At 47.8% G+C, this 25,356-nt stretch overlaps 2 protein-coding genes and 1 long non-coding RNA gene across 3 annotated transcripts; all 3 read left to right on the top strand.

The window, feature by feature from the left end:
• The first annotated feature begins 207 nt into the window (after nucleotides 1–207).
• LOC120849527 lies at nucleotides 208–1,113 on the top strand. The gene has a single exon (XM_040221766.1). It carries the CDS (start codon nucleotides 208–210, stop codon nucleotides 1,111–1,113), a length of 906 nt encoding a protein of 301 aa, XP_040077700.1.
• Nucleotides 1,114–13,583: 12,470 nt separating this feature from the next.
• Nucleotides 13,584–13,901, top strand: LOC120849514. The gene is made up of 3 exons (XR_005717941.1): nucleotides 13,584–13,614; nucleotides 13,696–13,776; nucleotides 13,855–13,901. It is a non-coding gene; the product is annotated as an uncharacterized LOC120849514 (long non-coding RNA).
• A 7-nt stretch (nucleotides 13,902–13,908) lies between these two features.
• LOC120849528 (cell wall integrity and stress response component 1) lies at nucleotides 13,909–18,731 on the top strand. Its single transcript, XM_040221767.2, has 9 exons — nucleotides 13,909–13,914; nucleotides 13,997–14,032; nucleotides 14,374–14,445; nucleotides 14,565–14,642; nucleotides 15,832–15,903; nucleotides 16,917–16,994; nucleotides 18,122–18,199; nucleotides 18,301–18,384; nucleotides 18,483–18,731. The coding sequence occupies exons 3-9, from the start codon at nucleotides 14,398–14,400 to the stop codon at nucleotides 18,729–18,731; spliced, it is 687 nt and encodes a 228-aa protein (XP_040077701.1). The 5' UTR covers nucleotides 13,909–13,914; nucleotides 13,997–14,032; nucleotides 14,374–14,397.
• Nucleotides 18,732–25,356: the final 6,625 nt, after the last annotated feature.

Below are 25,356 nucleotides of genomic sequence, written 5' to 3'. Positions count from 1 at the left end.
GAAATTCGCAGCAACAAGAGATTGAACATACTCGCGGTGGACACACGAAATCAAGAATCCACAGCGTCCTTGCTGCGAATCAGGAAGCTCGTCGGCATTGCAGTGCGGGCATACGAGCCTCGGAATCCGAACACTGCTGTGGGCATTATTCGGGACGTTGACGCAAGCATCTCGGAGAAAGTGTTGCTTCGGAACCTAAGCGCGAACATGACGAAAATCACGCAGGTGCGTCCTTTTGCTGACACGGAAACGGTTCGCGTCACTTTCGTTTCTGCGACCCTACCGGAACACGTATTTCTGGGCAGAGTACGACATAAGGTCAAACTATACGTTGATCGACCAGCGCAGTGCAGGAAGTGTGGCAAGTTTGGACACGTCAAGGCAGTTTGCACTCGCCCCGAGGTGTGCACCAGATGCTCTGGCTCCCACGCGAGCGAAAGATGCGAAGCCGAAAGGGCCAAGTGCGTGAACTGCAAGGGCGCACATGAGGCAACCTCGAAAGACTGTGTGATCTGGCAACAAGAACGAGCCGTAAACAAGTACAAAACAATTAACAAAGTAGACTTCAAAACTGCCCGAGCTGCCGTCCGAAGCCGCGGCCAGCGCAACATCGAACACGACAACTTGAACGTTCTTCAGAACCGTTTCAGTGACCTTTATGATGAGACGCAGGACCTCCACCCCGAGCAGAACAACGCATCACAGAGTGAAACACGGAATTCGCACCCTGCACGGCGTGCATCACCAAACCCTGAATCAGTCTCTCGGGAACAAGGTGCATCGAGAGAACAGCACGTGGAGCCTCCAAATAGCATTAGAGAGCAAGGCACATCCCAACATTCATCGCAGCGCACAGCACAGCGGAATTCATACAGTCATGCGCTCCGCACTGCCTCTGCTCAAGCACAATCACAGCCAACCAGCAACCGTAAAACCTCCCGAAGCGCGACCGGCAACGAACAGCCCAGCCTGATATCCTCACTGGGAACCCTTGCACGAACTGTAATGCCAGTGGTCACGGAACTTCTGAAGCCGTTTGACTCTCCTGTGGTGCGAGCGATTCTCCAAATAATCACACTGGTTCAGCAATGGCTCTGCGATGGAGCTTGCTAGGCATCAAACTTCCACAAATGAGTTACCTACAGCACACGCAACGAGCACCACAGGTATCGTACTTCAAGAGCACGCCAGTGAACGACGTCTAGACTCTGTAGAAGAACTTTTTATGCATCAAATATACCGCGAATGCACTGTGCTCCAGTGGAACGTGCGCGGCCTACGAAACAAACTGCCTGATATACGGGACTTTGTACGAAAGTATGAAACGCCCATTGCGATCTTTATCGAATCAAATGCATCTTCAACGCTCCGCATCTCCGGATACGAGTGCCATCATTCCGTTCCTGATCGGGAAAAAAGTCGTATCACCGTGTGTGTGCGCACAGACATTTCAGCTGCCAGGATAGAAGTCTCCCTTCACACTACAGCCGATTACGTGTGTCTCAAGCTTCAGTACAAAAACATATCCTTCACAATCATCGCGATCTACATTCCGCCAAGAGTGCATTTCTTTGGCGAGGAAATTCAGGCCGTGCTGCAGGAAATTGATGGACCTTTTCTTCTTTGTGGCGATGTCAACGCACACAACCCGCTGTGGGGCGGAGATAAACTTGATGCGAGAGGAAGACTCCTAGAAGACATTTTCAGCTATTGGAACATGGGGGTCCTCAATGATGGAACATGCACTCATGGGCGTACCAACCGGGGGGGCAAGGGGGGCACTTGCCCCCCCAGTTCTCAGAGTGGGGGGGCAGGGCATGCGTTTTGCCCCCCCTGAAACGGCCGCCACTGGGCAGAGCAGACAGAGGCCGGCGGCGCCCAAGGAATACCAATTGGGCACTGCCCCCCGACCCGCGCGGGCATATTTTTAACGCGCAGGCGATACAAACCCTAGCAACGGTGCTCACGCACGCCGGATTGGCTGGTTCGTAAAGCCTTGCTCCACGAACAAGGCTACACGGTAACCTTACGGAATCCATCCGCGAGACATGGGCCGGACGGGCAGTCCAGACCAGGACGTAGGCCCTTACACAAAATAAAGTTTTGCTTGCTTGCTTGGAGATAGGCGCTGCCGCCGTCAACATAGGCAGCGGATGCAATGCGAGTTTCCGAAGAGGTAGCGTAACTTAGTGGTGAGATGTCTGCCTCATACGTGTCAGACCCGGGTTCTATTTATGGCGTGGGCCGGCTTACTTCTTTTTTATTTTTTTTCTCGAACATTTTGTTTTGTCGAGGCATTTGGCGATATTTACATTTCTTTTTTACCATTAACACTAAAAAAACGAATGTTGTTGACGAAACATCGCTAAACTAAATCGTATCGACTCTATTTACGGAAGTGCATGGGGGGCAGCGGGGCTTGGGTTGCCGACCGGACGCCGCAAAGCGGCGTGTACGGGGGGTGGGGGGGCTAGGGGGGTTAATAGATTTGTAATTAGCAGCCGCACACCGTCACCGCGAAGCGGCGTGAACGCAGGCGCGGGGGTGGGTTAACGCGCTTCGAGCGATACACGAGCAGCCCATCCGGCGTGAGCGTCGTTGTTAGGGGTTCTATCGCCTGCACCGTAAAAGGAGCAGTGTGTGCACCTCCTGTAGTGGGCAAGAATTCCTACATTGGAGAGAAGCGAGGACAAGCCCTTTCTTCAAATGCGTCAAGTCTCCTTGAGCTTCGGAATACAAAGAAACGCCACTATTCGGAGCTAATCCTACAGTTACTCGACCTCTCCTGCCTCGTGTCTGTTCGCTCCCCGCGCCTCGTAGCAGTGTTGTTGCAGTGGGGGGGCTCGTTAAAATTTTGGGGTTTTTTGGACTATCTAAATCACTTTCTGTGGTGTATTTACAAGAAAAACGGGTTACAGAAATCAGCCCGGTTAGAACACGGCTGCATGCTGTCGCTCGGGTAGGCAGTCGGTCAGTTCACGCGATAGTCTCGCGCGCACGCTGCACGTCAAGGCACGAGCACTGCCACAGATATAACATTTCCCCCGGCGTAATTGAAGAAACCAAAGGAAAACACACACTGCACAGAATGCCAAAAACGTTATGCGTCGTATCTGTCTGGAGGACGACGATGTCTTGTGGGGTAGCGCTGTTGCACAGCGGGACTGTCGGTTGCCCTCTGTGGGGTGGTTGCAAACTCACTGACCACAGGCTCGTCGACGCAGTTCTCTGGATCCCTCAGGTCGGGCAGGAATCCGTCTGATGTGGCTTGCATCGAGTTTTCACGATGATGAAGCATCTGGTCTTGGTGACGGCGCCAGATATATATGCCCCGAGCAGTCGTGACTCGAACCTGGAACGACACTGGGCCAGATTGCTTCAGAATTGTGCCGGGAATCCACTTCTGGGAGCCTCTATAGTTCCTCACGAGAACATTGTCGTTCACACTAAAAATCCTTGTTCGCGCCTTTCGCTGCGAGGTCTGGACGAACTGTTGATGTCCTACTCTTCCCCCAACGGAAGGCTTAATGGCATCGAGTCTTGTGCGAAGTCTTCTGCCTAAGAACAAACTGGCAGGTGTTTCTTTTGTCGTCGTGTGAGGGGTATTGCGGTACGTCAGAAGAAACGTTTGTACCGTCAACTCCAGGGAGTCTTGCGGTCGTCCTTTTCGGAGAGCAGACTTCAATGTCTGGACAAACCTCTCCGCGAGGCCATTAGTACTCGGGTGATAGGCCGCGCTCAAGATGTGACGGCCTCCTAGATTCTTAATAAAAGACTTGAATTCTGTTGAGACGAACTGAGGACCGTTGTCCGTAACAATGGCCTCAGGTACACCAAAACGACAAAACAAGTCCTGAAGACGTTGGATCGTGTGCTGTGATGTCGTCTTCTGCATCACATAGACCTCGGGCCACTTTGAGTGAGCATCTACGGCGACCAAAAACATCTTCCCCTTGACTGGACCCGCGAAATCCAAATGCACCCTTTGCCAGGGCGATGTCGGCCATGCCCAAGGGTGGAGGGGCGCGGGGACTGGCTCGTTCCGCTGTTGATAGCATTCTTGACATGCTTTCACTTGATCTTCCAGGTCATTGTCAATTGAAGGCCACCAGATGTAGCTCCTGGCTAATTCCTTGCTTCTGACAATACCTGGATGACCCAGATGTATCTCTTCAAGCAGGAGATTGCGCAGTTTTGGTGGTACGACTACCCGCATGCCATACATCAGACACCCTTGATGCACAGTGAGCTCCAGACGTCTGTCAAAGAAAGGCTTCATTTCCTTGTCAGTGATGGACGATGGCCAGCCCACGTGTGTCAAGTCGAGTATTTTGCTTAACAAAGGGTCGTGGCGTGTGGCACGAGCAATGTCACGGCTGGTGACAGGTAGCGTATCTAGACGCAGAGAATAGAAAGTTTCGTTTTCTTCGGTAGATTCATCTGCCACAATGTCAAGTGGCAATCTTGACAAGCAGTCTGCTTCAGTGTTGTCACTTGATTTCTTGAACTGGAGCGAGTAGCTGTACGTAGACAGCGTCACTGCCCAGCGCTGCATCCGTGCAGCAGCCATTGCTGGAATACCTGTTTTCGGGCTGAAAATGGTTTGCAAAGGCTTATGGTCTGTAATCAAGGTGAAGAAACGGCTGTAAATATGCACGTGGAATTTTTTAACTCCAAAGATCAGAGCCAGTGCTTCTTTCTCAATCTGACTGTAGTTCTTTTCAGCCTCCGATAAGGTACGAGACGCGTAAGCCACAGGTTGAACTTTTCCGCCCGGAGAAACTTGAGAAAGAACGGCGCCTATGCCGTATTGCGATGCGTCACAGGCGAGCTGCAGGGGTCTTTTGGGATCATAATGAACTAAGATCGGTGGGGAAGTCATCGCAGCTTTGATTTTCTGAAAAGCGGACTGGCAAACTTCGTCCCACGTCCATTCTTCTCCTTGTCTCAGCATCTTGTACAAGGGGTGTGCCAGCGTAGAAAGTTGCGGAACGAACTTTCCGTAGTAGTTCACCATCCCAAGGAACGACTGCAGTTGCTGCTTGTTTTTCGGAGCAGGAGCATTCAGTAGTGCAGACACTTTCTCAGGGGATGCGCAAACACCTTCAGCGTTGATGACGTGGCCGAGATAACGTAGTTCGTGCTGAAAAAACGAGCACTTGTCACGCCGCACTCGCACACCACGTTCTTGTAATCTCGACAAGACGGCTTCGAGATTGCTGAGGTGTTCTTGCTTCGACTTTCCGGTGATCAGGATGTCATCGAGATAGCAGCTGACACCCTTCAGGCCCTTCAGCATATTATCCATTATCCTCTGGAAGATGCCTGATGCTGATGAGATGCCAAAAGCAATACGGTTCATGGCGTACAGCCCTTTGTGCGTGTTCAGCTTTAGCAACTTTTTTGAGTTGTCCGCCATAACCACCTGTTGGTAAGCCCTGCTGAGGTCGATCTTTGAGAATTCTTGTCCGCCAGCTAAGGCCGCCAACAGCTCATCAATACGTGGTATGGGGTACCTGTCCACCTCCAGGCAGGGATTGAGCGTAGCCATGAAATATCCGCAGAGGCGTATACTGCCATCCTTTTTTACTACAGGTACAAGGGGTGTCGCATACTCGCTGGTAGCCACGGGCGTGATGACTCCCAACTTTTCCATTTTTGCCAATTCTGTCTCGACTGGTGCTTGCAGTGCGAATGGAATGCTTCTAGCCTTCAGAAACTTCGGCTTTGAACCTTCACGAAGAAAAAGTTCGGCTTGTTCTCCAGAAATGGTGCCAAGCTCATCTTTGAACAGGTCGCTGTGGTTCTCCAACAAGGCGTCCAACTTTTGTTTGAGACTCTCCGACGTATCGAGCCTTGTGACAGTGACCAGGTTCTTCCAGTCTAGCCGAATTTCTCGCAGCCATTCTCTGCCAAGCAATGCCGGTCCCTTGGTTTCGACGACGTACAGTGGAAGCTCCTTACTTTGGTCGTTGTGCTGCACAAAGACCAAGGCCCGACCCTTCGGCTTCACAAAGTCTCCTGTATACGTGCGAAGTGTCAGCGTTGTAGGTTGTAGCTGCTTTCTTGGGAACAGCTTCCGAAATTCAGCCAAGGAGACAACGGACACAGCTGCGCCTGTGTCAAGTTCCATTGTAAGCTTCACACCGTCAACGTTTATGGGTACGGTGATCGGTTCCAAGCCCGCAGCCTTGACCGCTTGCAGAGATACCGCGCCGTGAACGGACGTCAGCGTTTTCACCTGCCTTTGTCGTTTCGATTTTGACGGCTTCTTGTTACCCGAACGGCAGGCGCGCTGAATGTGCCCTTTCCGGTTGCACTTGAAACATGTGTCACCGACGTGGGGGCACGCATCACTGCGGTGGTTGGTCGAGCCACAACGGAAACAACTTGACTGCTCTGGTACTTGCTTGTCGATCCGCGCTTTGTGGTCGACCCGAACCTTGTGGACGTCAGGGACCGATGCACCGCTGGTGTGCGTTAACGCTGCACTTTTAGTTGCTATTTCCATCGCAAGAGCCCTCTCTACGGCTTTCTGGAAAGTCAGCTTTTTGTCTTCTGTGAAGAGGACGCGCTGCACATCTCCTCGGCGAAGGCCGCACACAAAACGGTCGCGTAGCGCCTCATCAAGAAAGCCTCCAAAATCGCAGCTCTGTGCTAGATCTCGAAGTACCGCTACAAATTCGGCGATGGACTCACTTTCTTCTTGCGAACGCTTGTAGAACTTCGCCCTTTCCGCTATGACGGATGGCTGCGGCGCAAGATGATCGCCCAGAAGCTTGAGTAACGCGGTAAACGACTTTTCGGACGGTGACTGCGGGGCCGTAAGCGACTTCAACAAAGCGTACGTCTTCGGACCGATGAGACTCAAGAAGGCATGAACCTTCTTACCTTCGGGAACCTCGTTTACCAGGAGGTATGACGCCAGTCTTTCTTCATAGGAGCGCCAGTCGCTCGTCGTATCGTCGAAAGACTCGATGTGCCCGATGCGACTCATGGTCTTCGCTGAGGGGTTGCCGCTTGATGGCCGCTCCAGGATTCCGAGGCTGGACAATCCTTGGCTCCAGTCAAGCCCCCGGCAGTCAGACGATGATCCAACCCGTGGACCCGAACATCCTCGTCGCCAATAAATGTGGTGTATTTACAAGAAAAACGGGTTACAGAAATCAGCCCGGTTAGAACACGGCTGCATGCTGTCGCTCGGGTAGGCAGTCGGTCAGTTCACGCGATAGTCTCGCGCGCACGCTGCACGTCAAGGCACGAGCGCTGCCACAGATATAACACTTTCTTCCTTCCCCTCCCCCCCTTTTCTACTCCGCATGCTTCCCCCTCTGCAAATATCAGCTGACCTTCCGACCTCTGTTCTCTGTTGATAGGCAAAACAACCACTAAAATTGGAAAGTAATTTGTAATTTGAGTGGAAGTCACTCGGAAAAGTAGTTAAAGTAAACTACTGATTACCAGAATAGAAATGTAATTAAAAGTTACTAAACTACCCAGAAAAGTAGTTAAACTACAGTAACTTGAGTAAAGTAGTTGAACTACGTACAAGTCTGGCCTGGCAAGCGCTCCGCGTAAGTGTTTTCACTGATCTGCCTAGCCCCGCACACCATCACATGGGCCAAGAAAGGTGTAGTTTTACTGCAGAGGAGAAATCAGCAGGGTCCAAGATGGTGACAATGGAGGATGGGGGACTGTTCCAGTGGCTGATGGCTTGAGAAAGGAATGACCAATTGAAAGCGTTCGTAGAGCCAGAAGTGTGTTTGATGGTGCAGACGTTGTTGACGCGAGAAGATGTTCGGTCGAGGGGTAATAACAAAGTGGTTTTGAGGTCGGGAATGTGGTAGTAGATTTTGTGAATAAGGCACAGCTGAGAGACTTTCCTGCGAAGCTGCAAAGAGGAGTTCAGTTTTTAGCGCCGAGACACTGAAAGAAAAGTCATAAGTGGATGAAATGAAGCGAGCAGCTCTGTTCTGAACTGCCTCTACAGCGTATTGATGAGGTACAGTCGATGGGTATTCCAGATGGTTGAAGCATATTCTATTTTTGGTCTGACGTGCGTGTTAAAGGTTAGCTTAGGGACAAAGGGTGGAGCGATTTTTTAAGTTACGTCTGCTTAGTCCAAGAGTTCCAGATGAATCGGCGGTAATGACTTCAATGTGGTTATTCCAGGGAAGGTCAGATGTTAGTCTTACACCAAGGTATTTATACACAGTAGCGGTCTCAATCAGATCGGAGTCCAAGAAGTAATTAAATGACAGAGTGTTTTTTTTCTTGGTGAAGTGGATTAGTTTGCGTTTCTACTTGTTTGGTGACATAATCCACTCTTTGCACCAATTGTTAATTTTATCTAGATCTTCCTGAAGCTGGTTATTATTTTGCACACAAGTTACTTTGTTATGGATGACGCAGTCGTCGGCGAAAAAGCGTTTTTTTGAAGAAATCCCAATGGGAATGTCATTAATAAATATTAAAAAGAGTAAATGCCCGAGTACGAACCCCAGGGGAACACCAGGAGATACATTTATTAAGGAAGATTCATGATCATCATGGACGTGACCTGTACACGGGAAAAAAGAAAGTCACGAATCCATGCAAACGGTTATTGGTCGAGGCAAAAAGATGATAGCTTAGAAAGAAGACGTTGATGAAAAACACGGCCAAACGCTTTTGAAAAAAAAAAAAAAAAAAAAAAAAAAAACTGCGTCAGTTTGGACGTGACATTCAAGGTTAGTGTGCAAGTCATGGATGAAGTCGCAGAGTTGCGTTTCGCAGGAAAGTACCTTTTGAAAACCGTGCTGCTGTTTAAAGAAAAGAAATGGGATGATAGGTGCCTCATGATATTGGAGTAGAGGATATGCTCAAGTAGTTTGCAAGAAATTGAAGTCAATGAATTAGGGCGATAATTAGATACGGAAGAGCGGCTGCCCTGTTTAAAGACTGGGAATTACCCTTCCCACCTTTTGGTCAGATGGAAGGCAGCTTTGAGATGAGGACTGAATGAAGATGAGTTTCAAATACTCACTAGAAATAACACGGGTGTTTCTTTTAAATTTTAGGGTTGATGTTATCGGTTCCAGCGGACGAAGTAAGTTTTACTTTATCAATCAATGTTTTAATACCAGCGGAGTTAACGTTAATAGGATGCATGCGCTCGTAAAGCTCTTCAGGGAGAGTGGGGACGAAGTCCAAGCACTCGTTAGTAAACACTGATGAAAAGTATTCGTTAAACACAGAACTATCATGCTCGACGTTGCACATCCGACATTCCTAACTCTCCCCATCTTCCTAAACGTCCGTGTGTGTCCTAACACCAGAAACCGGAATTTTAAAGGTTAAAAACGGCACGTTGCGAATATGGAACGCGCACTTTCATGCAAAGCTGACGTCAAGTGACTCAAATCGAAAAACATGCATATTTACAGTATTGTTATCTCTTCTGGTGAAAGCTAAACAACCGTTCCATCCGTTTTCGCGCACGAAACGGTGACTCCCAGAGAAAGTAAGAACGCAGTGATTGTCTTTATTTTAACAATGTAAACACACTTGGAGGCGTGCGCTGATGAAGCCTCAAAATCAAAACTCTCGTAGTGTGATTCGTGACTGCTCCGGCTACTACCCAACCTCGTTGTCACGCCACTTTCTGCAAGCAAACACTAAAATTGCCAGTAAACACACAAAAGCGACATCGATACAGTTATCTTGTAGAATATCACCTTATTTAATCATAACTGTTTCAAAAGGCACTACAAGTTGTATTTATTTTAAGAAGAAGAAGCAAAATTTTTTTCGTGAGAAAAAACAAAATATCAATGTTAAGTCTGCTAACGTTGTAATTTTGCCGAATCATTGCCACATCTTTAGAAAACTTCGACAAAAGTTGCGCCGAATTTTCGATTAAGGGGGGGGGGGGAGGAGGGTCGGGTTTGCCCCCCCACTCAAGAACAAGTTGGTACGCCACTGCATACACTTTTCTTCGGGGAGAGCTCAGGAGCGCCATTGATATCACTGCGGTTTCTGAGGACTTCCGTCTTCCCGTCCGATGGATGACAGATCTTGACACCAGGGGCAGCGACCACCTGCCTCTACTCGTCTCCCTCGACGGCTTTGGAGGAAGAAGGCAGAACCGGACAATTCCATATACAGACTGGAGTCGTTTCAGAAACGAAACAGAGTCAGCATATAAAAATGGTGCAGGAGATACAGACATCACTGCCCGCATAACATCATCATTGACATCCAGCACGAAAATTGTGAAACTCCCCGCCAAATACCTTGCGATCGACGCAGATTATGAGAAGTTGCGAGCGGTTCGACGTCGTGCTGAACGACGTGCCAGGCGAACTGGGGCCGCTTGCTCGAAAGAGTTGAGACACAACTTGAGACAGTCTCAGCCGAGACCGAACGTGAGCCACTTGCTCGAAACGAAACTAAGTCTGGACTTGAGGCTGAAACCGAGTCTCTGACTCAACTTGTGTCTCAAGCCGTGTGACAGCCCGGTAGCAAATTAGCTGGCGGCCGATTTAAGACCCAAACTGAGACCCAAACGGAGACCGAAACTGAGACAGTCTCAGCGGTTAGCCACTTGCTCGAAACGAAACTTAGTCTAGACTTGAGACCAAAACCGAGTCTCTGACTCAGCTCTAGTCTCAGATCTTGAGACAGTAACCGAGGAGGCTCACTGGCGGCCTCAGAGTAAACAAAATGTCGGACGTGGCCACAAGACACCGGCTCCAAACAATCTTCGCCGCATGAATGCACTCCGCGGCACCGTCGGACCGTGTTTTCCAGGACCGATTTCGCCCCCTCGACACCTTCGACGTTTCTGACGAGGTTTCGGTTTCGCCTTCGCCGCGACAACAACATGCGTATCACCGGAGTCTTGGAGGTGAGAAAACAGTCTTATTTCTAACGTTCCTCTTCGACTATATGTTACATTTATTAAGCGGCCAGCTGCGAAGTAATTTTGGAGCAATCGAGACTTTTGTTTTCTTCAGTTAAAAGCCCCTTCTGGTCAACATGCAGCGCCGTCATTGCGTCCTCAAAACGTTGTGTAGTGGTCCTTCCCCAAGCTCACTCTATTTTTATTGTCTTTGATGTGGCACGGTCTTTCGCATCACGGTGAGTTCCTCATTACGAAAACAGTTTTGAAATAACGAGTTTCACAACTTGTCAGTGGAAACAGCTGGTGGATACTTGAGTTAGTTTTGAAAAGGAGCAGACTCTTCAAAACGGTAGCGAATGACATGTATTGATCATATCTCGCGGCAAGCTTCGTTCTTTTGAGGACTATGTTGGCAATGGAAACTGCTATGCGGAGGGCAAGTTCGTCTGCTTCTTGCGCAGGGGGTAGCGGTGACGTCAGAACGCCGAGCCCTAATTGGCTGATCGCGACCCCCTATCTGAGTGTCGTCTGCTCCTTTGCAACGTCGTCTGCTCGCAACGTCGCCTGCGTCTGTCTTACCTTTCCTGCGACTTTCGGGAGTGCAGAGGCCAGATTCACGAAACGATCTTACGCCAAAAATGTGCGTAAGACATAACTTAAAAACAAATTCGTATTCACGAAACGAAATTTTCGCAAGTTTTGCGCAGGTTACGACGAAACCCTACGACAGCTCCGAAGCTGTCTTAAGCACTTCTTACGATCAAATCAGCATGGCCGACAGCGTCGCGGTCGCGACGACCCACGGACGTTTATTTTTCTACGTGCGCTTCTCACGCGTCCCGACTTCAAGCAGCAAGAAAAAAGTAAACAGTACTTAAACAGACCACGACGAACAAGAACGTTGGATCCACAAACACCCGAGAAAAGCTCCAACGGCCACGATTCCACCGAACGCGACCAAGCGAGCACGGCAGTTAGGCCTAGCAGGCACTCCGCGACTCGGCGACCGTCTGCCCACGACCGGCTGGCGCGCTGAATAAAATATGTCCCGCGCGACTCTTGTGAACCCATCCCGTATTATACTTTGATCGCTGACCTCAATTTTAGATTAAGAGGTCAATTTCTTCCTCTTGTTATCTCCTGTTTCCCGAGGCAACGGTAACTCTCGCCGGTGAAAAAGCGGTGAATCTCCGACAGACGCAGGAAAGGTAAAGCAGCCATTGCTTTGACTAGCAGACGTAAAGCAGACGACGTTAACTGCGCCGACCTGCCGACGCCGTTGAAGAGTGAGGAGTCTCGCCGCACACAAAAGAAGGGAACAAGTATTTGGGAGGGAACTTGCGGACGCCCACCCCCTCTCGGTTCTTAGCAAACAAAACTCGGCGCCTCGGGGTACCTCGCCAGTGAGTCCTTTGATTTCTCTCCTTGATGCGCGTCTGCTAGTTGTTAGACAAAAACAACGTACTGCTCGAGTTATTTCGTCTGCCCTCTCTGAAAGACGAAGTCGAGCTCGCTCGTAAAGACCTGCACTTCCGAAATTCGCAGGAAAGGTAAGACAGACGCAGGCAACGTTGCGAGCAGACGACGTTGCAAAGGAGCAGACGACGCTCAGATAGGGGGGGTCGCGATCAGCCAATCAGGGCTCGGCGTTCTGACGTCACCGCTACTTCCTTTCTCATGCGCAGAAGACGAAAATGAGGCCGCTTGCGAGGCGTATACACGTTTGCAAGCGCAATCATCATCAGTACCGACTTAGCCTCGAACCGCGCGATGGGCGCGACGAATGGAGGCCTACTCTCAAACTACACTCTTAGAAAAAAAGGTGTACCATTACACCTTTTGTCCCATATAATACACCCCAAAATTTCAATTCGGTGTACAGCGCCCTATAATAGAACAGGCGGCCCCAAATTTTACAAGGGGCTTGATAACCGTGTGGTACAGCTTATTAAGATAGGTAATGTACGTAATATTGACTAGAAAAAAGATTATCGGAGTTTTTTTGGCCCTACTCCAAAAACTCCGTGTTTTCTTTCTTTGGTCTTTGATACGTACTTTAGCAATTTAATAAGTTATATCGCACCGTTAGCAAGGCCCTCTTAAAATTTCGGGCCGTTTGTTCGACCATAGGGCGCAGTACGTCGAAATGAAGTTTTGGGGTGTATAATATGGGACAAAAGGGTGTACGGTGATACCCTTTTTTTTTAGAGTGTAGGACGATCGCTCCATTCTCACGATTATTGTTAGCGAGAGGTGGCGCAAGCTACCGCCTGTTACAAAGAGTACAACGGTACAGCTACTATTTATCCATCCACCGAGCATCGTCTCAAACGAGAGTCAAGGTATGGTCAAGGTTCCTGCTCTGTGGCGTTGCTCAGAGGTTGTCGAGGTCTTTTTCGTCGTTCTTTTGTCTGGTAGTTTTGTGTCTCTGTTTTCGCGTTCTGCCGGTTCTGCGCTCTTCCCGCTTGTGCTCTTTTCAAGGCACTTCGTGTAGACTGCACGATGGATAACCCAACTAGGTCGTCGGGAGTACACTGCGCTGTTTTCGGATGTTCAAACAATCATCGAAAGAGAAAAAATAAAGACAGCAGTTGTGCGCTGTCCACCAACAAACGTCATGTAATTGCGGGGTGGTGAAGTTCCACCGCTTCCCCAAGGATCCGGTATTGAAAGGAAGGTGGCTCTCCGCGCTGAACCTCAAGGATTTCACGCCCACAGAACATACTCGGGTCAGTAGAACATGTCTTTATCGTGGAACGTAACTTTATCGCTGTCGTTACCTGTTGCGTAACATTCATGCCCGATTCCAGGTATGTTCGGCCCATTTCGTGGCTGGAGAGAAGACGGACGAAAATATCGTCCCGCAGCTCTCTCTCGGGTATGCGCGTAAGGTAAATGTGACCCTAATCACACTACTGTCTCAGTTCTGATACACACAGTACGCTTAAAACGCTTATGCTCTCTGACAGGTTGTCGTTGGGAGGCGCCGTTTGGTGCGTGATGCCAGTTGCGAACCGCTGACCACAAAGGTAAGCGCTGACATGATTGAATACTGGTTCTTGGCTTTCGTCTGTGATCTGAACAAACATACTATTATAATTTTCGTTGCAGAGGAAGAAACTGTCTTCTGGAGCTGGATGTGGAATTGTGAGTTGATCCTTAGAACACACAGGGGTGGATGCAGGAATTTCCTGAGGGGGGAGGTCAGGTGTTGGTCAGCGTACCATATGTTTAGGAACCCCCTCCCCCTCTCCTTCGTTTTACGCCCTAAATTTTACACACACAGAAATCAAGAGGGGGGTCAGGACATCCGGACCCCCCCTCTAAATCTGCCCCTGAAAACACACATGTATTGCCTCCAGTGCCACAGGGGTTATGCAGGACACGATTTCTCTTTAGTTTCAGAGCTCGAACTTCGCATGCCTAAAATTCGACGTCCAGCACTATTTTGTGGCATTGAGTGTGAAAAGCTGTTGCACTCCTTTCAGAGCAGCGACTCTACTGCCGAACACATGATCGCTCTGGCATCAACATCAGCGCTAGCTGCTCCTGAACACTCGGTAGGTTTATTGCACAACCTAATTAATGCAAGCTGCAGCATGGTCTGTTTATTAGGATAAACATGTCTGGCATGGTAAGTTATATTATTGGGCATAAAACATTGTTGCATTTGTTTCAGAGCACCAGCTACACACAAGTAGTTGAGCGCGTCATCGCCTTGGCCTCCACATCAGAGCCAGCTACTTCTGAACACACGGTACATTTAATACATACCTGAATTGATGTGAGCAGCAGCATAATCGTCTTAATATGATAAACATATCTTGCATCCTAGCTTATTTTAGTGGCTATAAAAAGTAGGGGTGTGCGAGTATTCAAATATAAATTGAATAATTCCCTTATTCTAATCGTACTCGATTGGAGAATTGCCTGCTCAGAAGTTCCCGATTATTCAGCCGCGGCCAAATGTTCGGACAAACCGCAAATATTGGGTCAAGTAGCAAATAATCTGTACCCTGCACATGCCCTGAAAAATCTGAACTATATAAGAATATGTTTATTTGCTGAAAGCTAGGTATCCGTTTTCGTTGAACGTAAAAAAAAACTTCACAAAATCTGCCTCATGAGACCAGAGTAGTTTCGGTTTCTTTTTCACTTTGTTTTGCCAATCAATTTGCATGACTCAATTGTAAGTTACATCTGATATGTATTATCTATACTTGTTTCACCTCAAGAGCCGTGGTAAAAAAAATCAGACTCCTTGAGGAGCATTACTAATTTCCTTCTTTATGTGGATAAGTAAGATATATGTAAGTGAATTTTAGATTAGATCTATGTTATCTTATCAAGACACACACCTTCCAAACACCAAAAGCATTGCTGTTTCCTCCGACAAGCAAATGTCATAAGAACTACTTTGCACCGCATGTGAACAATGCGCAAAACCTGCTTTTTTCTTGAGGTGAAAACGGGTATAGTCATATTCTTTTATATTTTTAAATGTCATCTATCTATGGGCACAGTATCAGTTGTATCCTTCATACTCTAAGGTCATACCAGTCTATTTCTGAGACCATATTTTCAGTTGCATCTTTGTTATGCTGTTTAGTTATGGACTGATGAACTGTTTTATTGTTTTATTTACTCCTTTTATGTGGGTAATCACTGGTCAAGTTGCAATGACTATTTGGAAGATTTTTTTTACATGCTGCCTAGACAGATCGTTTTATTTACTTCCTAATATAAAAGGTCATCACTGGGCCAAAATATAATAAAAACAAAATTATTAGCTTGTTCGTCTTTTTTGTTTTTTTCATTTTTCCATACTGCTCACATATTCAATAATCAGAATAATATATGGAGGTGCTTTCCCTTGATATTCGATTCGAATTCGAGATGATCAATATTTGCACACCCCGAATAAAAAGCTGTTGCATTCCTTTCAGAGCACCGACTCCACTGCCGAGCACAAGATCGCTTTGGCATCAACATCAGGGCCAGCTGCTCCTGAACACTCGGCAAGTTTATTACACAACCTAACTAATGCTAGCTGCAGCATGGTCTGCTTATTAGGATAAACACACCTGGCATGGTAACTTACATTACTGGTAGGGTTCTGTGTTTTGGGGTAAATCCGAAAAACTCGGAACATTACCCGCCGGTAAAATTCTGGTCAATTGGGATTTATCCGATAAACACCGAATTTTTATGTGCCAATGCCGCTCCCCCCTTCCCGGAAAAAAAAAGAAAATAGTGAAAACTTTTTTTTTAGAATTTCATCAGCGCAGGGTCCATGTTCCTGGGTAAATGCCACCATAATTATCTTTCAAATTTTGAACCGTTGTCAAATGGGGTCTTACTGCTTGCCTCGTCAAGGTTGATTCAGGGCAACAGGGCATTGTACATACGGGTCACGACAAAAGCCACTCTTTCGGTTTCTGGTTTGAGCCATGCGATTTGTGATTTAGAGAAAGGAGAGGATATGTTTTTGTAACGGTGAAAGCTATGGACCATAAAGATTGTATAAAATAGGGTAAGAGGGGCAGTTGAAACTTCTCTATTACATCCTTAACCACTCCACCTCGCGCGGCCGCGTTCTAGATTGATGAAATAGGTGGGTATGACTACGAGCTTCCTAGCCACTACCCCCTGGACTTTATTGATTCTAAGGTACCGACGTTTATCGAAGCAACACCTGTGTGCGACTTTTGTCGTGGGACAAATTAGTATTGCCAATGGCAATGGCACCTGCGCCAAACTCAACTGAAGAAATTTTAAATGATACAAGCACGTTTTATTTTTTATCTGGCACACGTTTACATCTGGTTATTATTTATTTATTTGTTTTTAATAGAAAACACTGCAAAATTAAGCTCAGAATTTCCGAGAATTGGGAATCAAACAAATATAAACTCAGAATCTTCGGCAAAAAATAAACTCTGAAAACCATCCTTTGAATTTAATGAAAAATAAACTCCGAAAACAAGGAACCCCAATTATTGGGCATAAAACATTGTTGCATTTATTTCAGAGCACCAGCTCCACAGAAGAAGTCGAGTGCATCATCGCCTTGGCCTCCATATCAGAGCCAGCTACTTCTGAACACTCGGTACGTTTAATACATACTTCAATTAATGTGAGCAGCAGCGTAATCTGCTTAAAGGGGCCCTGCAATCATATTTAAGCGTCTAACTTTTTTGCGGTTTCCACGTCTCTTGGGGTTCGGGCAAGCCAGCGGGCACGGATAGAGTTACTTAATATCATTGCGTCCTATTTTAACGGGACGACGCGGAAACCTCCTCCACATACGGGGGCGACCCGCGGTGCCGAAAGCGCGCGATATGTGAGGTCTTTGGTCGTGGCCTAACTACTGGTCAGAGCCACGAAAAGCTTCTTTTTAGTCAAAATACAAAATATAAGTGGCGCGAACCGTTTCAATTATTTTGTGAGAGTAGTTTTTGTTTAGTATTTTAGATCAGAAAAGAAACCAATGCAGTTTATAAAGTACAGAAACAAGAAATGACCCGTGGACATACCCGCCACCAAGCGGTGGAAAAGGCGGCGCATACTAGGAAGGGGTAGTGGGATCGGGCATTGACGAGCGGCGAGCGTAGAAAGGTCCCGGATGTACGCGGTGGCGCTACAGTCGTAACCGGCTTGAGGATCCTACCGGTTCCGAGCATTCCGAAGGCCTTCGGCACAGGTTTGGCTTGCGATTTGGCCGTTTGGCGGTATGGCAGCGCGAAGTGGCTCCTGTTCTGAACCGATCTTTACCCCGTATTTGCTGTCATTTGTGGCCAATGAAGTGCCGAATGAGTCTTTAATTGCGCAGCAGATGCAATGCAAGCCGCCCTGAACGCCCGCTTCGTACAGCCTATCCAACACATGCTTTAGTGGCGCCCCCTCGAGCTGTTGACACGGAGTGCGGCAGCCGTGAGGGCTCGCTGAGCTCACTACCTCTCCTCTAGTTCACAATCACTCAAGCCACGACCAACGACGTCATGAAGGAGGTTATTTTTTTGCTTGTTTTTGTAATTTTTATTTGCCTATAACTTCTAAAATAAAGCGAAATTCGAGAAAAGAAAAGTTTCATTAAGTTACTACGTTGAGTCCGCTCAGGTTCGGTGCAAATTAAAAACCAGTCAAAAAGTTGTTGCAGGGCCCCTTAATGTAATAAACATATCAAGCATGCTAACTTATTTTAGTGGCCATAAAATGCTGTTCCATTCCTTTCAGAGCACTGACTCCTCGCAAGAGGTCGAGCAGATCATCTCTTTAGCCTCAACTTCAGGGCCAGCTGTTCCTGAACACTCGGTAGGTCTAATACATAATCTAAGTGACGTAAGCAGCAACAGGATCTACTTAATGTGAGAAACATATCTTGCGTGCTTGGGATAAAAAGTTGTTCCTTTCAGAGCACCGACTACATGCAAGAGGTCGAGCAAATTGTCGACAGCGATTTGGCCTCAACATCATGGGAGTCTACTCCTGAGCACACAGTAGGTTTAATTCAAAACCGAATCGATGTGAGCAGAAGCCTGGTCTGCTTAACGCGATAAGCATGTTGTCTCAATTGATAGACTGATTTTGTTTACAGGCAACTGATCATGGCAGCCAAATTCGGTCAGATGTGTGCCGCCAGGGGGTCCAGCGGGAAGACACATCCCATCGCGACCACGCCTACTCGAAACCCAAAGCTCCAGCTGCGACTCCTGCTCTTCATAGTGGCTATAGCCTTGAGGATCGAGACATCTTTTTTTTATACCGGTCTCCATGCAGACGTCTTCAAGGAGTTGGTGAAAGTTGTGCCACAGTTTGCTACAACAAATTTTATGATGCCTGTTGAGCAGCAGCTTTTGCTCACGCTAATAAAGTTGAGGCTCGGCCTTATATATGGCGATCTGTCAAGGAGGTTTGCGGTTTCGGTTTCAACTGTAGGGAACATTTTTCGCGCCATGCTTGCTACACTAGGGCAAGTCCTAAGGAATGTAGTGGTGTGGCTCTCTCGAGACACTATCTTCAGAAACATTCCGCGATCCTTTGAGGAGAATGGTTTTGCAGGCACTACTTGCATCTTGGATTGCACTGAGGTGTTCTTGCAGCGACCGAAAAAATTGCTCGCTCGGGCACAGACGTATAGCTCACACAAAGGCCACAACACTGTGAAGTTTTTGGTGGCTATTGCACCCCACGGATCGGTGATGTTCGTGTCCAAGGTCTACGGTGGACGAGCGTCTGACAAGCATATTGTAAGAGACTCTGGAATCATTTCACACTTTGAACGTGGCGATCATGTGATGGCCGACATGGGTTTTTCTCTTGACCCCGAGATGGAAGCGAAGGGAGTAGCACTCAACACGCCAGCCTTCACGCGAGGGAAGGCTCAGTTATCCGAACAAGAGGTGACGGAGACTAGGAGGATTGCGTCTGTCCGAATTCACGTAGAGCGGGCAATAAATAGGATAAAATCCTACAGGATTTTGAAGCAAGCACTCCCCATACAGCATCGCAAGGTTGCAAGCGACTAAGTTTTTGTATGTGCAGGGTTGTGCAACCTGAAGGGGCCTTTAATCAAAAAGTAATGTTCTCCCCAACACTTTGCCCATATGAAGGTGAAAAGGTGATTGCTGACAACTGTATACTGGCAGCACCCTGGAGAAGTGGCCATGGCAGCTTAATGTAGTCATTCCACGCCTTGTCACGTGTCGTTCACAAGACAAGCAAGCAGCTTTGGCCTTCACTCCATGGTACTGCCAGTATGGGGCCGTCGGCAATCACCTGTTCAACTCTATATACTGTAAATAACTTATTTTTTGCGGGCTCAATATTTCGCTATTCAGGTCAAACCTTAAGTTTTGGAATAATTAGTGGGTTCCAATTTTCACGGCGCGGTGGGATTTCAATGTAGATTCTAATCTACATTGAGGGACGAATAAGGGAGCGGACGAGCGGCTTGCATGCTTTCGCATTCACAACTCATAAGGAATGCTTAAGTGTACCTCTATCTTTTGATCAATCAAACTTGTTACTGCCAAAACTTTCAAGCATCACACATTGTATAAAAAAAATAAAGAATACTGCACTGCCTGTCCGCCTCGGTCCATTACATACGTGCAAGCTCCTTGTACTCATTTGAGAGCGTTATCTTTCCAGAGTTAACGTCCTCCACAAACGCCGGCAACAGGCTCTTGAAGTAAAAGTTCTTCACTCTTTGTAGGTGGCACTTCATGAAGTCCTTGTTGTAGGGGACAACTACAACCTCGTCATGGCCCTCTGACCACACATAGAGGTGGCAGACGGTCTTTCCAGTGCAGTGCATTGCAAACTGAACTTGATAATAGAACTTGTTTCTTCCCTTTGGTTGCAGCTCGAAAATGCCATTGCCATTCTTTTTTATGTCGTATTTTCCGGAATTTAGAAGGTCTTCACAGTTCAATACATTCGGGCACTTTATCTCTAAAAGAGCGTCAATTCCATCAATGATGCCATCGGGGCTGGCTGCGAGCCATGGAAGCTCCGGACAAACAACCAGGCCCGTTTGTCGCACGGTGCAATGGTGGTCAAGCATGAATTTCCTCCTAGCTTTGGGCTCACTGCGGCGGCCGTGCTCCGTCGCTTGATTCTCTCGAAAGGATGGGTGAAGTATGTCCTTCACAGCCTTGGAAGGGTCAGTTGATGCCAGTATTGGTATTCTTTTAACCATCGACGACGTTAACCGCATGCGGCGGCTCTCGTGCCAGAGTGTGCAGCTGCCTTGGTCCGCTGTTTTTTTGCAGAGCAGGTCCATACTAGGTGCACTGATGGCAACAAGCTCGTTGTATGCCTCCCAGCAGGCAGGACAGCTGTTTGGAAGGGTGGTCGCATCTTCGTGGCTGCTGTGAGCAAGAGGTATTGCATCGCATTGACATGCTGAAGGGTCTTGTGCTGCTGGAGGGTCTCGTGGAGGTGCCATCAGTGTCTCATGAAACAATTAAGGTCCCTGGTATTTTCATGAGCCCTGCAAGGGGGCCGTCTTCAATGTGATGAAGGTACTCTTCATGTGTGTGAAACTGCAGCACATCTACGGTCCCAAGAATTTCTGTGTTTTGCTCATTCTTTCCAAATGAAATGTTGTCGAGGCTTGTTGGCGTTACGTTTTTCTTGGTACCTCGGTTCCAGGCGGCAGCTTCGTCGGTGCAAGCTGTGCCCGTCATTTCGTTCGGAAAGGCATGCTCCATCTTCCACAAGATGGCCCCAACATGGCTACACACCTTTGCCTGGCCAGCCATGCAGGAACAGCCTCCTGTAACTACCCGACCAGTGGTGTGCACGCATGCCCACGCCTTGTGTGGAGCAGCATTAAAGGACTGGGATCTACCCACTTCTGCTTTGAAGTAGCCCAGCTGGTCGCTTATTCTGTGGTGAAGGACAGTTCCCACGAGACCGCTTGTCAGGTAGAGATACGACTCTAGGCTCTTGTATGCTCTGACCTCCTGAAGATCGCAGGCCTTTGAGTGGACCAAGTAGAAGACGATATCCGGCTTCTCTATGGGTGGCCACGACTTCATATTGTCCTCCCACATTGACACCTCCTTAGGATGCACGTAGGACATCGATTCTGAAAGGAGTAAAAAAGACGATCAATGCTTACGACTCGTGTATGTCCAAGTATTGGTCAACATTGAATTCTCGATATAGGACAAAGAAGCTATTTTTAGCAATATTTCACTTTGTAATGAAATTTTGTTCCTAAACAGAATTAGCATGGTTCATGTTTTTCCAGACACTGCTACTCAATAATGCGTTTGTGCCACTCGTGATCACATGGGGCAGAGTTAATTAAAGCTGCATTTTAACAGTTCGTGCTCATGATTGACATTATTGAAAACGGCTTGTATTGTAAGGCGAAGTCGTTGAAAGAATTCCTATATTGAGTCTTTCTTTCTTTGCCACTGGGCGGTTTAAAGGGCAGAGCGCCTGGCACATTTTTTGCTTACCCGCATCGTAATTTTACCGAACTAATGGCAGTAAGCTCTAGCGCAAGCGAGCACGGTCATGTCTACTTAGAAACCTGCCCGACTCCCTGACTGCTGCGATTCCTGCCAGCCGAGAGGACATTCGCAAACTACAGCATAATGTAGCGCATGCCATTTAAGGTTGTTTAACTTGTCGTCTTGTGTAAAATGATTGTTGTAGTCATCCTTCTTCACCCCCTCTTTATTTTTATTTGTTTGGGCTATGATAGGTCAGTTCGGTAGGCGCACCAGATGCATGGGCCCAGTGATTTCCCTACACCCCCCCCCCTTGTTTTTCTAAACCTTAATGCCGCCTCCCGCCTCGCCAAGCCTGCCCCTCCTCTGCCCCCCCCCCCCCCCAAAAAAAAAAAAGGAAAAAAAATTTTCTAGACACCACATTTAATTTTAATTCCTGGGGGGACCGCTGCATGGGCCTCCGCCTTTCCACCGCACTAGCACACTGTCGTACTCACTTTTGTTTTTTTCTTTCATGTGCAATGAAGATGCAGTTCTTTGTGCGACCTCAAATCTGCCCGAGCACACTGCCGGAGCACATCTCGGGCGCATGGAGTTTGACCATACCGCTGCCGTGATCCGTCGTCACTCAACCGGAGCTCTCGCTACTACTCCGAAGCACACTCTTAAAAGCGCGACGCTCGACCGTGTTCGCAGCCAGCAATAACGCTATGCTCAAACTCCCCGAGGTCCGAGTCGCGCCGAGGTCCGCGGCATGACGGCAGTTCAAAGCATGAACGGTTCGATCTCGCGGTCCTAACGTCTTGATAGGTTTTACTAATGTGAATGCTACAATTAATTATACATTTCTGTAAACAAAATGATTACATAAGCTTACCGTCAAGCACCAAGAAATCCAAAGAATCCCAGGCGTCGCTCGTCGAAACCATCGCCACGGCTCGCAAAGGAAAACGAGCTTGAAAAAAATATATATGGCTTGTTCACGGTCGCAAAGGCGCACGAACGGATTAAAAAGGCTTCGGGATAACTAGCCACCAACTAAAAGCGATAACATGTTACTAAAAGTCAACAAAACACATAAAAGCGGAAATCGCTCACAGCATTCACATTGGGTTTGCTGGACGATTGGCAAAGTTACCCACACCAGCCCCTCGGAGGCACGCCGCACGCTAGGCGGCGCCACGATCATTCAAGATGGAAGCATCCCGTAGCCCATCTTGCAAACGTGTATAGTATTCAACTGACGGTGTAAACCATGTTTCCTCCTTCGGGTGGTCAACAGCAGCGGAACTCCCCGAACTGCAGCAGAAGTTTTACGTCATGGGCGGCTTTCCGGGCGTCGTGGGAGTCATCGACGTCACCCACGTTCGGATCCAAGGGCCGCCGTGCACGATGAACTGTTCGTGAACAAGCACTACGGTCACTCTATCAACTTGCAGCTGATTGTGGACGCGCGCTCGAGGATCCTGATAGTGGTGCCATGTGACCCGGGAGCATCCACGATTCCTACGTGCTGTCGCAGAGCAGTGACGGGGAGAACGTCGCGACGGGCGCGTACGGCGGCCTGACCATTGCGGCTACCCGTGCAGGGCGTGGGTGATAGCGCCTTTCCGATCGCCGACTGCGCCGGTGGAGTGTGCGTACAACCAGGCTTACGGAACAACACGGTTTGTAATCGAAAGGTAGGTGTTATGGAGAGCTGCTTTCAGAAAAACTGTGTCTGTGAGATGTCTCAGAGCTACCTTTTTCTAAAGCGCAAAGGGCACACTGCGCATTGAATAGCCAGGCTATGAACAAACCGGTTTATGTGCACAGACCATGCCAGGTTGTAGATAAAATTTGATTGTAGACAGACTGCACCGAATGGCAAACGGCAGCATATCATGGGGCCTGGCAAAAGAACTGCTGAGTACAGTTGTATCGAGCATCACAATAAGTGGAGTGAAGGGTTCTGTTTGTTGTTGTAACCCCACAGACAATGAGCTGAAACACCCGATCCTGACTTCTCTGTGTCCATGATCCTCACAAGTCCTATTACCTCAGTTTGTTAGATTTATAGCTTTCGGGTACATCACGCTGTTTTCTGTTCTAAAGGGTGCGGTACGTTCCGAGTATCTTAATTTTGCGCCTCCGCCAATGAGCTTTCGACTTTTGCTGGTAAGAAATAATTGCAAACCTAGAAGCGTGACCATATTAAGAGACACTCTGCGTTTCTTACGCTGTCGGACACGATAATGACGACGTTAATTTTTTTTATGCCAATGTGGGGTCAACTTTGTGTGGAAATACAGATACAGAGCCAAAGCATGCCATTTTGCTGCGTAGCTAAATATAGTTCAACCAAAATAATTTGCTGGGTGTAACTTCAGCACTTTAAAAAAAAACTCTTATTGTTCTTTTTAGCCTTGTTTCCGAAACATTGCTATGATATTAGTGTGATTGTGTTAAACATCTTTTTTTCTTTTTTAACTTCTTTGGGTTTTCTTTGTTTGTTTGCCGCAGGTTTTCTGTAATCCATTACATCATAACTGGGTTGGGAAAAGGCGAAGACTACGGTCTAAGAAAACCAATCAGCAGGTTGGGAAGAGACACTTGACTCACTAGGTGCGCGCAGTGCTATCAGAGACATAGACGAAAAAGAGAAGAATGCCGCTTTTGGGACAATTTTGAGTTACAGGTTAAGTTTCAGGGGAGGGAAAGCAACTTCCCAAGTTCCTCCTTCCCCACTTCTTCAACTGCTTGGCTTACGCTTTGCCTTTGTCACCGATTGGCTGGAGGGGACCATATCACCTGCTTTTTGCCAACTGACGGTGAGACAGTATAGTTTCCTGTTGAACAAACATGGTGTCTTTCTCTTGTGCAATGGGCAGGGGTGTGGATTGAGCTACGAGCTTTGAACTCAGGGTCCCTGGGTTCTGCATTGCGAGTTTTTGCTATACAATTTCCGAACTGTGGTACGCCACTGACCCTCCCTAGAGCCAACAGTAATTGAATGCGATCCAAATATGATTTTGCTTTGTGCTGTAGCTTGTGCGTGTTCCTATTTTTGTGTATTGTGCAGACACTGTGATTTTCTAGCACCAGAAGAGTTAATATATAAATAACCTCAAAACTGCAGTGCCGGAGAACTTCACGGCATTCACGGCACGACACAAATACTAAACGCATTGACGCTGCCTGCATGCCACTCGGCGGTGAAGTCTCAAAAAGCCTGTACAAATGCAATGGTGCGGAAGGCAAACATTTTTCTTGAGGTGTGGCCGTGGCAGGTGTTTTTGTGGTTATGATGTTCGCTTTTAATTGGCTGAGTGTGTAAAAGTTGTTGCAATCTTTCTATGAAGCCATCATTTCTTTAGTCTTGCATGCTGCCAAACGAAATAATGAAGTGGAAGGTTTGTGCATGCTAGAAACTAAAGGGGGGGGGGGGGGCATTGAAGAGGACTAAGAAAAAATATTTTAATATATTTACAATCCCCCCCCCCCCTTTTTTTTATGGGCCTT

This window comes from Ixodes scapularis, unplaced genomic scaffold (assembly GCF_016920785.2).
Source record: "Ixodes scapularis isolate PalLabHiFi unplaced genomic scaffold, ASM1692078v2 ptg000080l_1__unscaffolded, whole genome shotgun sequence".
Classification (NCBI taxonomy): domain Eukaryota; kingdom Metazoa; phylum Arthropoda; class Arachnida; order Ixodida; family Ixodidae; genus Ixodes; species Ixodes scapularis.
Note: the sequence above shows the minus strand (reverse complement) of the source record. Positions and strands in the feature narration are given on the sequence as shown.

Excerpts from the sequence above, each read along its gene's own strand:
- LOC120849527 (XM_040221766.1), top strand. The coding sequence starts at position 208 with ATGACGAAAATCACGCAGGTGCGTCCTTTTGCTGACACGGAAACGGTT.
- LOC120849528 (XM_040221767.2), top strand. The coding sequence starts at position 14,398 with ATGATCGCTCTGGCATCAACATCAGCGCTAGCTGCTCCTGAACACTCG. Across the intron at positions 14,446-14,564 it reads TAGCTGCTCCTGAACACTCG|AGCACCAGCTACACACAAGT; the intron begins GTAGGTTTATTG and ends CATTTGTTTCAG. Across the intron at positions 18,385-18,482 it reads AGTCTACTCCTGAGCACACA|GCAACTGATCATGGCAGCCA; the intron begins GTAGGTTTAATT and ends TTTTGTTTACAG.